Below are 16,600 nucleotides of genomic sequence, written 5' to 3' on the forward strand. Positions count from 1 at the left end.
GTTGTTGTTGATAGAACTAGCATAAGTATGTGTATTAATGCGCCTCAAAAAGAAGTTTGGGTTGTGTTTTAAATCATCAATATCCCAATGACGTGCATTGTTAGCTAGCTCATATAAAGTCATTTTCTTGTGTGAAAACGCAAAGAAAAATGAAAGAAATATGTGTTCATGTTTCACATAATATTATGAATGATGGACAAATAAAGGCAGGGCACTTCCCCTTTAAAAGCTGCCAATGAATAGAGGAGCCAATTAGCAATTCACATAAAAAAAATACAATTTGCTATGATGGGCTGTTTTAAGAAATTGCTGGTAGTTTCAGTTTTTCATTTGTGGTACTAAGGTGTACTTTAAGTGTGTGTGTGTGTGTGTGTGTGTGGTGTTGTTTTGCTCTGATTTGTACACTGGAAGTTAAAGTATAACTATACGTAGCTTCTTAGCGTGTTTTTGGGTTCAACATGTGCAGTGCTACTCCGTGACTCCAAAATAAACATTATTGAATTCATTCCCATCTGTCATCCAAAACTAAAGATTGCTATATTACATTAAAAAAAAATTGCACATGCATTTGATCATTAGATTATGATGAGGTGTATATAATTTTGTGTCAATTCATGCTGGAATTTTATACTAAAATGAGAACATAGTGCGTTGTAGCCATCAAATCTTTTATTTTGCTGACTATTCTGCACTTCTCATACAGATATTTACATTTTAAATTGGACCAATGCAAACATATGCAAGAATATGTCGACAAAAAATATCCATATGACTAAAACAACCATATACTGATAGTCTTTGATTTATTCCAATTTTATTTTATTATTCCCCTATTCCATTTTTATTTTTCTCCCACCTCTTAATTCCATCTTCCCTATCCAATAATCCTTTTTATTCCTGTGTAAATATGAGCGAAATGAAGGAGTATAAGGAGAGCAGGGAAAGCGGTGCTGAAATAAGGTCACACTAGGTTATTCTCATCTTCTCTCTCTCTTCATCACAGACTCCCATTCTCTTCCTCCGCGAGCTCCCTTGTTGCGTTCGCTGTCTGCCGATCCTCTGTCTTGTTTAGTCTCCTCGCACACACATTGACTGCAGCCTGACACCCCCATCCCCACCACCGCCCCCCCCCCCCCCCACACCGCACACACACACCGAGGCTGACACCTGCGCGTCGAGCCGTTGAGAGTCTAATTTAAGTAAAGTGCTTCTCTAGGAACCACAACCCCTCAACTCACCGTAGTGCAGGTTGATACGGCGCGGCGTGGTTAAGCACACACACAAGTCATGTGTCCACACACACACACACACACACACACACACACACATATCCTGCTTCGGTGATACTAAGCTATGATACTAAGCAGCCGTGTGGTGTATGTGGATGGCTTATGAGTAGCATACTGTAATAATAATAATAATAATTCCATATTTGATCCCCTCTGGGTGATTGACCTTTGCAGACACGCAGGACGTGGCAGCAAGTCTTGCCCAAGGACACTTAAGCAGAGTGCAATGCAGTCTGGCATTGGCACACTTGTCTGGTGCTTAAGGGGTGGGGTGGGGGTGTGGGGGGGTTATTTCCTCAGTGCACCACCTTGTTTCTCTGCTGCGTAGGTGTTTTGTTTCAATTGGAGGAGTTCTATCCTTGTACATACACAACCTGAACCTTTTAATGAATATTTTTTTGGAAGAGCCCTGACCTAAACCTAGGACTTAATAATTATGTGGAATCAATTGTTGATGAATCGTGTCACGAAGGACATCGGCCACGTCAATGTAAGACAAGAGTGGTGTCTGAATGTGTGCACTTTAGCACTTTGAGTGCATGAGTGCACACCGAGGAATACGGCAAAATGTAGTAACATGCTACATTTCTCTCATCTCCTCTGGGCACTGAATGCAACATTGGCATTGAAAGAGGAGTTATACCTGGTCCAGCTTCTGGTCCCCCCCCTGAGACCCCATAGTGAGTATAATGCTTAATAATACTTTGAACAGAATGTGTATCCTACCTAAATTTGCAATAGTTATGCTGTTTTTAAGCAATCATAGTACAGTGTTTGTACGAGAGAGCGAAAGGAGCTATTAGAACAGGGGTGGGCAAACTTTTTGACTCGCGGGCCGCATTGATTTAATAAAATTGACGGGGGGGGGGCAAACTGTATAGTATTTTACACGTGACAGTCCATTTGTACACGTATATTTTTACACATATTTTACACGTAAAAGTATCATGTAGTCTGCTATATGTGCACTTTGAGATCATTTATTTGATGTAAAGTGCATTATAAATTTATTGTGATTATTATTGTTATCATTATTATTATATTAATAATGATAAATATAAATTATATTAATAATTTTTATTCATAATTTTATTAATAATGATATTTTTATTTGTATTTTTATTTTTACGACCAGTCCAGGTGTACCCTGCCTCTCGCCCCAAGACTGCTGGGATAGGCTCCAGCACCCCCGCGACCCTCGTGAGGATAAGCGGTAGAAAATGAATGTATTATTATTATTATTTTAATTATTATTATTATTATTATGTGCTTGTGTCCCTTTTTTCAGGAGCATTTTGTAAACAACAGACCACACCAAATAACGAAATTGATAAAACAGCTACTTCAACCATCAAAAGGTTGGCTCAAGCCATGATGCCAGGTTGTATGTTGAGTTTAAATGAAATATTTTGGAAAGAACAGGCGGGCCATATTCAAATACTTGGCGGGCCGGATGTGGCCCCCGGGCCGTAGTTTGCCCACCCCTGTATTAGAGTGATATTTTCACACCAACCTTGAAGGGTATTGTGTATAATTGTGATGAGGAACACATGTTAAATCCTAATCCAGCATCAGACGACATGGCTTTAAATAGGGATTGTGTATTAATTACATTCATATGTGTCAAACTCGTATTATGGCTCAACTTTGTTCTGTTGCATAATTGTGTGTATATATATATATATGTGTGTGTGTGTGTGTGTGAGGATGAGTACGTGTTGGACCCACAAGGGCGTGGCACTGGCATGACTGGAGACGGACCAGAACTCCCAGAACAAGCTTCCACACACGCTACATAATACATTCCTAAAGCATCTGTAACCTTATGCTTTTTGATTTATGTGCGTTCATACCACTCCGACCGAGACACCCCCCCCCCCCCCACTTTGTGATACCATATATGGTCTTTCCTCCGGTTAAAGGTGGAAAGAGGGGGTGTTTGAGGCATTAAAAAAAGTCTGTGAAGGAAAATGGGAACTTTTTCCTACTTAGTCATATTGAGATGGTGTGTTTTGTAGGTCACCTTTGCCAACGGAAACATTTGTCGTGCTGAGACTCGTGTTCATTTAATCCTTCCTGCAAGTCCACTTAATGATTGATTATTTGCTTTGTGTAATGACCGCGCACCCCCCAGCCAGCAGGTGATGTGTCTTACAGGCGAGTCTGATGGAGGGATCGGAGTCAGGTGTGTGCACAGCGACGTGCGTTTGTGTGTGTGTGTGTGTGTGTGTGTCCGCAATCTGGGAGTCGGGCTTTGAGCTGTGCTGTTCATAGTCTGCTGATTTATGCGCCTCACAGGGAAATCTCTCATTTGTTGCTCTTTCATCTCATTTTCCCCCTACACTCTCTCTCTCTCTCTCTCCTCCTTTCCTCTCACTCTTTTTTCCCGTAATGTGATTCAGTGCAGCCGCTCGTCCCAGGTGACACGCCATGCTTTGCCTGCACACACACACACACACACACACACACACACATACACACACTCCTTTTCCCGGGTTCTCTGACTCCAGCATGAATGAGTCAAGAGGAATGGTTGATGAATAATAAGATAGAGCGCAAGGAAAAATGCTATCTGGATGTCGTCAAGCAAAAGACCCCCCCCCCCCAAACCGCGTCCCCGTCCCCGAACATATTCTTTGTAAGCACCATTCAGTCGCTTATTGACACATTGAATGTGTTTGTGTCCCGTGTGTGTGTATGTGTGTGTGTGTGTGTATGTATGTGTGTGTCCAAGCGCCTTCTGCGACTGCCTTGTTTGAGTAGCCCTGTCACTTGTTCAATTCCGTGGTGTCAAAACAGATTAGAAAGGTCTGGCTTGACTCCTGCCACTAAATACACACTCACACACACACACACACACACACAGTCAGACACATGTATATACACACACACACACACACACACACACACACACGTATACTGGCTAGAGGCTCCGTGCCAGGGCCCTTGGTGTTTGGAGGCTTATGAAAGGGTCGGACTGACGAGAGAGTTGCCAAGTGTACGGCAATAGGCGTAGCAGCCAAGCTAACAAGAGTCAGAACCTCTGACACACACACACACACACACACACACACACACACACACACACACACACACACAGCGAGACTGAGTCTTTCAGTAGTAAACTGAAAAATGGAGGCGTTTGTTAACTGGCGAATATGACAATAAGACATGAGATGATACTGACGTTCAATCGGAGAGAGATCGATGCAACTGGTCGTGCTTCAGGGTGTGGATATGAGACGTCATGTGCAAACATGTAAATGAGTGCGTTGACGTATATATCGATCGGTTACCAATCCACTCACACGATTGTTTTGTTCAATGCTGTGACAAAAAATGATGTACAAAGAAGCGTTAGGGTCTCCAAAAAAAATACATTTATGATAAAGGAATTGAAAGGAGCCCTGTGATTGGCTGGCGACCAGTCCAGGGTGTACCCCGTCTATCGCCTGAAGACAACTGGGATAGGATCCAGCACCCCTGTGACCCTTGTGAGGAAAAAGCAGTAGAAAAAGAATGAATGAATTGAAAGGATACAAGAATAAAATTTAGAAACAATGATATGTTTTCTGCACAACATGTCCGTCATGTGTTTGTGTCCTCATACTTGATGACATGATGACATGATGACATGACATATCACTGCTCATGACACTCGTCGTCCTCTTCGGCATCCTATTCCTCCTCTTCCGCTATCCTCCCTTCCCTTCAATAGAATAGCCAGAAACCTTGGGACGCTCCGGTCCGCTATCTTTCTAGAGCTTTGCCGAGGCACACATACACACAAAAAAACACACACATACATACACACAAGCATACCAGATTTTTTTTTTTTTGTTTCATGTCGCCACATGCAACATTCTGCACATACTTTATATGAGTGGTTTAAAACAAATGTGAGAACAGATTTCTTATCATCCAAAAATAAGACGCTAACCTTGGCTGCTTTTCATCATTTGACACCTTCGTCTTCTGTGGATTTTTGCATTGAAAGTATTTTTTTTTAAAAATGACAGTCTGCCCTGTTTGAACCATGTTTAATTAAAATTGGCGGACATAAAAAAAAGCTGCCTTGTAGATGTGAAAATGTAAGGGCACTTAAGTACAATGCACTTTTTATTTTATTTTCCATTAGGTAAGAATAATATAATCAAGTCTGGCATTGGCATATTCCTATAATGAGTGGCCTCATTGGTGTTACAATTGAATAAAGAAGTTGTATTATTATTTTTTTCATGACTTTAGCGTTAAAAATCAGTCATTTTAAACGCTTTTACTCTAATAATTGTACAGATTTTTGGCACCAAACTCCACTTCCAAGATGTCTGTAAACTTATTTTTAGCACTGTTATCTATGGCGACGCCAGAAATATGCAAAGCAGCCAAAACCTGCAGGTCCACTCCTTCTCTTTTTTCTCCCCTATCAGATGCGGCGGCCTTTACTGTCAATCATAAATCAACAAATCAAACTATCAGTACAGCTGAATGAATGAATGTAAACAGAAAGTTCTGATTTTTGCTGTCTTGGATTGTCAGCATCTGATCTGAGGATTCGCCGCGTCTGTATTGACACACTTTTTCCCGCCTCGTGATGCCATCTGGGAGAGTGGGTAGCGTACAAGCGTCTTTTCGACTTTAATTACCACTATGGAGACTGAATATGGCAACGCTCTCAGGCAGCAGCTCCTGTTTATAGTAAATAACGCATACCGCAACATGCACCGCGTCGTCTCAGCTTCACTTGGGTCACAGTTGCACTTATTTTTTTTTTCACGTGACGAACAAAAGCGCAACTTAGTGGGGTCAGGGTGCGTTTGTTTAGTTCGTCTTTGCGTCTCATGAAGCCCTCTACTGACATACCTCATCGGTTCATTTTTTAATGCATGATTTGGGCTCGGAGTTACACCGGGGGAACAACGGGAGGATGTAACGGTGACAGATGGAAAGGGAATGTCGGGATCGGGATAAAACAAAGGCGGAAACAGAGGGCAGGAAGAGACGAAGGGGGTGGAGGGGCGGGTGAGGGCGGGGTAAAGAAAGCAAACAGGGACAGAAATAAGGTTTACGTTAGCGGCTGGCCTTTGAGATGACTTTCCATATCAGCCAGCCAGAGGAAACGGGCAAATATGATTTTCTCCTCAAACTCGTCAACAGAAAACAGACCAAGCGGGCAGGGAGGGAGGTGACAGGAAAAGGGAACGGGGGGCAAAACAGGGAATATTGATGGAGATAAGTAAATGGGAAAAAGATGGAGACATGGAGGGGGAGGCTGGAGAACTACTGTGGGAATAAACGGGCACAGTGGAACGCTCAGCATTCCGACTTTGAGAGTGCTAATCAATAGCTTATATCGATGTATTTAACATGAAGTTTTAAATGAGCGTTTTGGAGATATTTTAAGATGACTGTAACTTTAAAAACGTAGCGCTTGGCCGCTTTCTGTTGTATGTCGTAAAAGATGAGGTGCAGGCATGCTAGCGAGTGTATCATTTTCTGTCTGACTTGTGTGCGTGCATGTGTGTGTATGTGTGTGTGTGTGTGTGTGTGTATGTGTGTGTGTGTGCCCGCATTGCCGGGGGGGCCTTGTGAAACCAGCCTGAGACATATATGAGCTCGTGTTTTATTATGACTGGCTGAAAGGCCACTGATCTACAGTTGTACAAGCGTGGTTTGGAGCTTAAAAGAAAGAAGAAAAAAAAAACACAAAAAACAAATCTTCCAAAAATATTTTGACAGGGCCAAAAAAAGAAATACCAGAAAGAGAAAAAAAGGAGTTCACGTTTTGCTGTACTAATTACAGGGCAGGGAACATACTGTACACTACATGGACAAAAGTCCATGGACAAAAAATATGAGTCCCTGAAGACGGTTAATGAACATAAAAACACGAGGAAAATCTATCATCTTCCTTGCTTGCTTGCTCTGCTTTTGAGAGAAGAGGCGCTCAAACCTTCTCTCCGGGTTTTCATGACATCACGAAGGAAAACACTCATGCCTCATGGACACCACATCTGACGCGTACCTACTACTGTAGCTACTGTAGATGAGTCCGCCCCATGTTTATGCCTACCACTTCACAAAGAGCAACTTTGTATGAAAGAAACACATCTAAATAAGCAGGCTTTGCTACACATCTAAAAATAATGTCATTGAGTCTGCCACAGACATGCGAGCTGTAATGTTGCAAATAGGCTAACCTTAGTTCAATTGTGTTCTGCATGTTATGTTGTTATATTTAACATATGACATCACAGTGTATTCTTAAAAAGTGGATAAAGTGCACAATAAACCTATAAATGTAGTTCTAATATTGTATTCTCGTGTTAAATGATGCCAAAGTTTCAGATATTGAGGTTTTCGCATTTGGAAGTGAGCCCTGAAAAAAGTTTGCATGGCTCAAGATGCTCTGTTTCTGACGGCATGGTAAAACTTACCACTTTGTGATGTCACAGAGGAACGGTCTTCCTTATATGGTCATGGCTGTAAACCAGATAAGATCTCTTCCATCCCCCAAGTGTTTGGAGTTTATGATTCCCTACCAGCAAAAGTAACAAAACTCTTTTGCACCATTTATTAACTCCTATAAAGTTGGCTTTGTAGCTAGCGACACAAACCGGAAGTCTTTCTAAGCACTTGGGACCATGACCAATCACAGCGGAGTGGGTGTGCCTGGAGGCGTGCCGTGCGTGGAATAAAGTAAAATTGACAGTTTTCAGGCAAAGCACGAAAAACAAAGAAATACAACTGAATAGGTGCACATTCTGGAAGAACTAAAAAGCTGGTTATCATGAGTAGCTGCTCTATAGGCGTCAACAACGTAGATGTATTTAAAATTCATTTTCTACCGCTTATCCTCATGGGGGTCACAGGGGTGCTGGAGCCTATCCCAGCTGTCTTCAGGCGAGAGGCGGGGTACACCCTGGACTGGTGGCCAGCCAATCACAGGGCACATATAGACAAACAACCATTCACACTCACATTCATACCTATGGACAATTTGGAGTGGCTAATTAACCTAGCATGTTTTTGGAATGTGGGAGGAAACCGGAGTACCCGGAGAAATCCCACGCATGCACGGGGAGAACATGCAAACTCCACACAGAGATGGCCGAGGGTGGATTGAAAATTAATGTAGTACAATAATCTAGTGCTAATTTAGCCTTCCATAAATGGTATTCCTTCATCTTAACAAGACATTGTATGCTTTAAAGTTTTCGGGAACGTTTTGGGTGCCCGAGTGCACAGACAAATTCATGCTTGAACGATATAAAAATCTTGATATAAAATCTTGTTGAAGACAAAGAAAAAGATGGAAGAAATGCCTGGATGTCAGGTTGGGTTGTGGTGGGGGCGAGGAGGCTTGTGTGTGTGTCTTTGTGTGTGTGTGTGTGTGTGTGTGCGCGCTGCTCTGATGCAAACTGTTGTCGTAATTGTCTCGCCAAGGCAGTGTTTATGGGTAACGACCCAACCCACCACACTCGCGCTGTCTCCCCATCCAGCGACTAATTACCTGACTCCCTGTGGATTTGTTTCTTCCTTCCCCTCGACAACTGTTCAGGTTGTTCCACCAAATGAGAGCACGCTGATAAGTGCAGGCACATTCAAACCAGCCAAATCCAACAGAGCCCGTTCGCTCTCTCGCCACTTCGACGCCTGTCGTGCGCACGCCGTGGAACCGTATAACGGAGTCCCTGTGCGTCTTGGGAGGATACTGTCAAATCCGAAAGGAAGTAGGAAGAACCAGAGCTTATTTCATCTTACCCTTTGCCATGTCTCAGCATTTATTGAGTCATGTGTTTGTGATAAGTTATTTCATGCGTTAAGAAGGGTGCCCAAATGTGGCCCGCGGGACACTAGTTTGAGGCCCCTGCCTTGAGTTTGATATGGATGCTGTATGGTATCATGTACCCAGAAAAAATTATTACGTTTGATTAATGTTCATGTTAAAGGTTAAATAACTGTTAATAGTTATCCTCCCTATCCGTGTGGAAGTGGTAAGTTTTTGGCGATTTAAGTTGAAAGGAAATAACTTGAAGGCTACCGTTTAGGTCGCTAGCTCTCTAGTTTGCGAGTTAGCGTGTGTCTCAAGACCCTGCAGTTGCGCAATATGTTGTAAATAATATAAGTATAAATGTGACTATAGTTGTGTTTTGTCATGTCTAATGATAATAATAATAATGCTTTGTTCATTTTAATCTGGAAAAAATAATTTGTCTACCCACCAACTATATGTGGTTTCTTAAGTTTTTATTATTTGCTGTTTTATTATTATTATTATTATATTTATTTATTACTGATTGATTGATTTTCTTTATTCTTGATTTGTTTATTTATTTTTCATCTTATTTTGTGTAGAAAAATAAAACGTAAGATATTTGAGAACAGTGGAATGTTTTATCAGAGCTTTTCTTGTAGAAAATTGGAAATTTGTTTTTAATAAATGCGTTTTTTTTGTTTTTTTGTTTGGAAAACCTGATGCGGCCCAGTCTCACCCAGACCCGAGCTCCAGTGCCTTGCGTTTGAGACCCCTGGTTTAGAGGGACAGGAAGTGGAAGCTTGTTTGCACATATGCTGCGTTAATTAAACATGGCGTCATTCTTCTCCACAGCCAAATTTAATCAGCAGCGTTCAGAAATCCAACCTTTAACCTCTTTTTTTCCTTCTGTCTCTCAGGTGCTTCCTTTATGGGATCCTTCCTGTCCAGCGGTTTGGGGTCACCACCCTCCCACCCGTCTCACCCCTCGGGACCCGTTTCCTCCCCATCCTCTCCCTCGTACAGGACCGGACCCCATTCCAACGCTTCCCCTATCTGGTTCCCCCATTCACATGAAGGTAACACACACACACACACACACACACACAGTTTTAAATATCTGCTTAATCCAAGGTTTTGGTTTTGGGATTAGATGGTGATGAAGCCATTAAGTGGTTTAACCAACAGTGAGCTGAGGCCTAACACATGATGCCTCAGATGACACTACTTACAAGACACACAACTACACACACACACACACACACACGCATACACAACTCATCCAGCTCTGCCAGCATGTGGTTTTGTGTTCTAAATGTTCTGGTTCTGACCCCCAAAATGGGTGTAATAACTATCAACATAACTGTTTTCCGTAAACAGCCTCCTTTTTTTTAACTTCCTTTTACATGCCGTCCTTCGCCCCCCCCCCCCCCCCCCATACACACACTTTGAGGCTTTTACGAGGTCGTACACCCTCCTCACGCACACACACACGTATACAATTTCCATCGCTTCAGAGGAAATTACATTGACTTGCCTTCATTTCCTGAAGACCACGTTTAACCTAAAACCAGGAGTCTACCCTAAAACATAATGATATACTTTATGGTAGGCTTAATTTACAGGTGTGTGTGTGTGTGTGTGTTCTAGGACACACTCACAGGCCATTACATTAGGTACACCTGCACGATTCAAGGCAATGACGCTCCGTTTTTATTGGCCTTGTCTTAAGTAAGGAAGCAACCAAAATATATCAAATAACATCCAACACTTACTTGACTTCCTGTATCGGATGTATTAGTTGGTGCAGGTATGCCTAATGAAGTGTCCAACGAAACCGAGAAGACACACACACACACACACAGAAACGTTACCCCCTCCCCCTCTGTCCGGACCCCCGGCTTCAGGGGCCCCCTGTGGGCAAACCGACCTCCAACGGCACCCTTCCTGATCAAAAAGACACACAACTTTGTGTGCATCTACGTACACACGCACACTGCGTCGTCTTTTGACAGTTAACCGTCAAACAATGAGTTTGACTTTATCTATGCTTTCCACAGCTACCACAGCTATGTGTGCATGTGAGTGGACGTGGGTTTTTTAGAATTTTTTTGGTCAATTTTTAATCCATTGTGTTGCACATTTACACAGATCGTTTTTTACAGAACTGCAAAAAAAAATAAAAATAGGACTGACAAAGATTTTGAGGCTACCTTGGCACTACGAATGTTTGAATGTGGGAGGTGAAAACACTTTAAAATAAATGACTGGAGCTCATAAAAGTAGAACCATTATGCAGTCCTGCAGTGACAAAGGCATTCGAATTCTGACAGTAAACCCTGGCTAATTAAAGGGACGGTATACAACTCGCTCTAAATTGCATTTTTAGAACACCATGCAGCACCGTGGTGATTTTAAAAAAGTGCAAAAAATGTCTATATTTTACAATGAAACTGCATAAAAAAATTGTCTAATATTTTCATCCCAATTAAAATGACTGCTGTCACTCACTAGTGGTTAGCGTGCAGGCCACACAGCTAGGAGACCCAAGTTCGATTCCACCCTCGGCCATCTCTGTGTGGAGTTTGCATGTTCTCCCCGTGCATGCGTGGGTTTTCTACGGGTATTCCGGTTTCCTCAACATTCCAAAAACATGCTAGGTTAATTAGCCACTCCAAATTGTCCATAGGTATGAATGTGAGTGTGAATGGTTGTTTGTCTATATGTGCCCTGTGATTGGCTGGCCACCAGTCCAGGGTGTACCTCGCTTCTCGCCTGAAGACAGCTGGGATAGGCTCCAGCAACCCCCGCGACCCTCGTGAGGAAAAAACGGCAGAAAATGAATGAATGTTACTTAGTAGCGGCTGCATGGCAGACGAGTGGTTAGCGCGTAGACACACACAGCTATGAGACCCAAGTTCGATTCCACTCTCGGCCATCTCTGTGTGGAGTTTGCATGTTCTCCCCGTGCATGCGTGGGTTTTCTCCGGGTATTCCGGTTTCCTCAACATTCCAAAAACATGCTAGGTTAATTGGCGACTCCAAATTGTCCATAGGTATGAATGTGAGTGTGAATGGTTGTTTGTCTATATGTGCCCTGTGATTGGCTGGCCACCAGTTGCCACAAGACAGCTGGGATAGTCTCCAGCACCCCCCTGCGACCGTCATAAGGATAAGTGCTAGAAAATGAATGAATGAATGTACTAGTAGCTAAACTTTTCCAAATTGCTAACATTATCTGACATAAACATAACTTGTGTTCCGTCGTCATACTCGTACTCAAAGCAGGAAGAGGCGGGATATAACGTGAGTAATATATTCAAATCTACATAGACATGACATTTTATTGCACGTCTGTCTCAATAAGAGGTGGTGAAAAACATCACATACAGTATCTCAATGAACACACTTATGTTCTTTGGTCGTTTATGACAAATTTCAACGAAACCGTAAAGAGCGTAGAAATCTGATACGGTTTTTGAAAAGACACAACCTGCTCATTTTGTAGCTCATCCGGCAATAAATAGTAACATTTAAGCCCTGGAAATGAGCGCTAACGTCTCCTGGAGTGGCTGTCTTATAAATCAGCTTCATAGAAAGGAAAAGGGGGGCGGCGGGGACGGCGATAGAGCAGAGAGCAGCGGCAGTCAATGGAGAGCATGTGTGGGTGTGGGTGTGGGTGGGTGTGTGTTGCCTATCAGACGGATTCGGTGTCAGTGTGCCTCAGCTTTGATGTTCCGAACACGCGTGTGTGTGTGTGTGTGTGTGTGTGTGTGCGTACTTGCATTCACGAACACACTAACACACTACAAATGATTGTTTTTAAGAATTCAAGCCAGGGAGCTCCGCCGGGCGTTGTGCCATCTGGCTAGTGTCCAGAGAGTAGAGTGTGGAGCCAGCACAAAGAGGAGAGACCTGGCCGACACACACACACACACACACACACACACACACACACACACACACACACAGATGAAACACTCCGACACACAAATGCGTACTATATGACATATTTCCTAACACACACATATTCATATGCACGGTCTCACTCTTCCAACACCTGGCCTTGTTTCCTTGGCTCCTTCTTACTTTCTTCACCGATGTCCTCTCATCTTTTCCATCTCAAAGCTCTCCTCTTCCCTTTCACTCCCCCCTTCTTCATCTTCCATCCCGCCTATTCCAAACAACACACACACACTTGCTTCTCTGTACGCCTCATGGCAGCAACATCCCATTATAGGCTTTTCATAGTGACAGGCCCTCTTCTTTTGGTGTCTCTTTTACTTGCACTTTCTCTTTGTCATTTATTCAATCTCTAACCCTTCGTCCTTTTGGGCTCCATCCTCGTTTTTTTCCCCTCCTTTGCAGTCTTTGTTCCTTTCTTTTACTTCCCATCCTCCTGAATTTTATCACTTGTCATTACTCGCAGAGAGGGGATTGGGGGGGGCTGGCTTTAGATGACTGATAGAGCCTTTTGGCTAATTGTTGCCATTTAGATTCACTGGTTGTTAACCATTCAGAGTAATCACATTCACACACACACACAGTGTAGTGTACACATTTGTGCATTTACATGGCTCACATAAACATGCAGACACTCAGAGCGCCCCCACCCCCTCCACACACACACACATGCCGAAGCAGAAAAGGGGGTGCCGGTGGTTTTGCAGTGTGACTGTGGAATGCGTAGGATGAGTTTTTTATGGAGTGCTGTTTACTTTGGCCACCGCCATTAAACTTTTAACGGCTGCCAATTAACGGGCCGGCAAGGATACTCTGTGGGGGCATGAAAGCAGCTGTTTGAGAAGGGAGCACGCAGAAAGAAAAAAAACGCAGTTCAAGCCCTTTCGGTCCGCCGAATGCGGAGACCGGCGCCTCCTGCGCGGTGTGCGTTTGCCGTGAAGATAATGCACGGCGCGCGGCTACAGCGACAGCTAAACCCCGTCCGTCTACACCCTGTCAGCACCGCCATCGAGATCTCTTCAATTCCACAAAGCAGTTCAACGTCCTTGAAGAGAGGGAACAGAGTGGAACGACCATTTACCTCCCGGTGACCTTGTGTGTGTGTGTGTGTGTGCGCGCGTGTATGCGTGCATGTGATGGTTTATACAATTTGTCTTGGGTTTGTGGGGGGAAACATGTTTTGTAGGAGAGCAAATTCCATCTGGTTAAATGCTGCAAACACTTGGCAGTAGCTGTCTACTGTGGTTTTTGTCACCACTTTGTCCACTGTAAATAATGTCAAGTCACGAGGCATGTTAGTGCAAAAGTGAATTTAGCAGTCTTTTTTTTAAAAAAAATACAAAATGGCGATTTCATGATAGATTGTGGAAATAAATTGTTTAGAGAGCTGCTGAACGTCACTGCTTTCCCCTCGCTCTGACAGGTTACCCCAGCTATTCGGGAAGCCTCGCCTCCCCTTTTCTTCCCATGAGTCCCCTGGATCACCATAGCAACGGTCTATATGGACAGCACCGCTTCTATGAAACTCAAAAAGGTAAGTTTTCATGCCACTTACTGTACGTATGGATCAATTCAAGCCAAGTCTTCTCCTCTCGTAGATCACTTCTACCTGAGAGGCCTTCCCACCCAGCCAACTCTGCTCTCCACCAATCACAGCCTCCCCCCACTTGCCAGGACCGCCCCCGGCCACGCCCTCGGCTCCTGCAGCCGAGACACGGACAACACGGGAGGAGGTGCTAAGAGCAGCAGGGACGTAATCGAGAAAGGGCTTTCGTCCCTGAAGGAGAAAGAAAGATCAAGCAGCAAGGAGCGCCACCAGGAGAGCAAAGACAAACACCAGCTTCATTATCATCATCAGGCCAGCCCTGCTGCCACGCCATCCAGCTTCCATCATAAAGCGTTCCCACACCCCCCCCATGCACTCCTGCCTCACCTCGCACCCCAAAGTAAAGACGAGGATCCCAGACACCTTCTGGAAAGACACAAGGACGGTGAAAGCCAAGGAATGAAACATATGAGTGCCTGTAAGCTCTCCTCCAGTAGTTCTGGTCCAGAGACCGGCTCCAGTGGGAAAGGGGGCACGTTAAGCAGCTGTAGTGGGAGTGGAGCAGGTAGAGCTCTTTCAGGAAGAGAAAGCAGGCGCTGCTACAAAGAACCCACAAACGGAGACATGAGGATCAGTGACTCAAGCGCTTCCTCGGAATGTATAAGAAGAGGTGCCATGATGGCACCTCCTCACTCTGTGGCCTCCTACTCCATGCCTCCGCCGCCACCTCCTCCGCCGCCTCCTCACACCTTGCACATGGGCTCCGCGGTGGTAGGGAGCTGGCTTCATCCGCATCACCATCCAGAGTTTTACTGCCCCCCGGCCCCGATTAGTATCGTGCCCTCCAAAGATCCAGTTTCTGGAGGGTCCAGCAGGGAGGCAAAAGTCACAGGCCCAACTTTTGTACCCTCAGTGGGCCCTTTGGGAGATCTGGCAACCCCCGAATGTCGTGGAGCAGGAAGTGGTGAGAAAAAGGAAGACAAGAACGGGGATGGATCTTGTGAGAATCCCTCTCATCACCTCAGTCGCCTTAGTAGTTGCCAGAAGAAGGACAAATCCCTAACACATTTGCAGCAGCTGGGATACGGCAAGGCCGACAAACCTCCCGATTGGAGCCAACAAACACAGCACTTCCCAAAAGCCAATCCCAACTTGAGCTCCCAGCCGGAGCTGCGGTCGTGCAGCCTGGAAACATCGTCATCCCTCAGAGACGTGGAGGCCGAGGAGGATTTTTACAGTTCCTCTCTTCCGCCGGACGCCCAGGGGACGCACCTTGGGGCAGGGCAGTCCACAACCAAGAACGGCTCCCCACCTTTCAGGGACTGCTCTCAATCGGGTTCTCATTCTGATGGAAAAGCGGCGTCGGCAATTCAGAGGGAGGGACAAAAGGTTGCTAGGATACGACACCAGCAACACATCAGCCACGGTGCAGATGTTAAGGGCAGGGATGGAGGCCAGGCGTTAGCATTTTGGGGTGCGCGAGGAGGTCCCCTGGAGGATCAGAGAAAAGACTCCCATCATGCATCAGGGAGCAATAGCGAAATCAGAGGCCTCAGCGGCGTCGCTCCCGACAACCAATCTACGGGTTTATCCCATCCGACACCGCACACCGCAGAAGGCGAGGGCAGTGCCATGAAGAACCTCATGAACTACAGCTCCCAGCAGCCTTTACTGCTGCCCCAGCGGAGCCCCTTCGGAGGCCTGGGCTGCCTGAAGCAGGCCGATGAGCGATCAGAGAAAGTGGAAAGAGGGGGGGGCAAAAACAACAGCACCCTACAAGACCTACCTAAACAATCCCTCCCTCCTCGCCGAGGCTCCTCCAACGAGGGGGAGAAGAGCGATAGAGGAGGGAGGGAAGCCGGGGAGCTCGGAGAGGGGGAGGTACGACAGCCTCCGGTGGGTATTGCCGTTGCGGTCGCCAGGCCCCCCCATCGCTCTTCAGACAACACCCCCGGACACAGCAGACAGGGCAGAGTCCTGCCCTGCATGAAAGGTCAGCCATGGTCTATGTTTGCTGCATTGGAAGTCAATTTCTGCTATTTTAGG

At 44.9% G+C, this 16,600-nt stretch overlaps 1 protein-coding gene across 4 annotated transcripts in view; it reads left to right on the plus strand.

Annotated features, from left to right (window-relative positions):
* The window catches only part of bahcc1b (BAH domain and coiled-coil containing 1b), a 64,479-nt gene that overhangs the window by 21,915 nt on the left and 25,964 nt on the right, over nucleotides 1–16,600 (plus strand). For all 4 annotated transcript variants that reach the window (XM_058062558.1, XM_058062560.1, XM_058062557.1 and 1 more), the window contains exons 3-5: nucleotides 9,966–10,124; nucleotides 14,432–14,542; nucleotides 14,607–16,547. In XM_058062558.1, the coding sequence (XP_057918541.1) occupies nucleotides 9,966–10,124; nucleotides 14,432–14,542; nucleotides 14,607–16,547 (2,211 nt within the window). The remainder of the gene's footprint in view (nucleotides 1–9,965; nucleotides 10,125–14,431; nucleotides 14,543–14,606; nucleotides 16,548–16,600) is intronic.

This window comes from Doryrhamphus excisus, chromosome 22 (assembly GCF_030265055.1).
Source record: "Doryrhamphus excisus isolate RoL2022-K1 chromosome 22, RoL_Dexc_1.0, whole genome shotgun sequence".
NCBI classification, from domain to species: Eukaryota; Metazoa; Chordata; class Actinopteri; order Syngnathiformes; family Syngnathidae; genus Doryrhamphus; species Doryrhamphus excisus.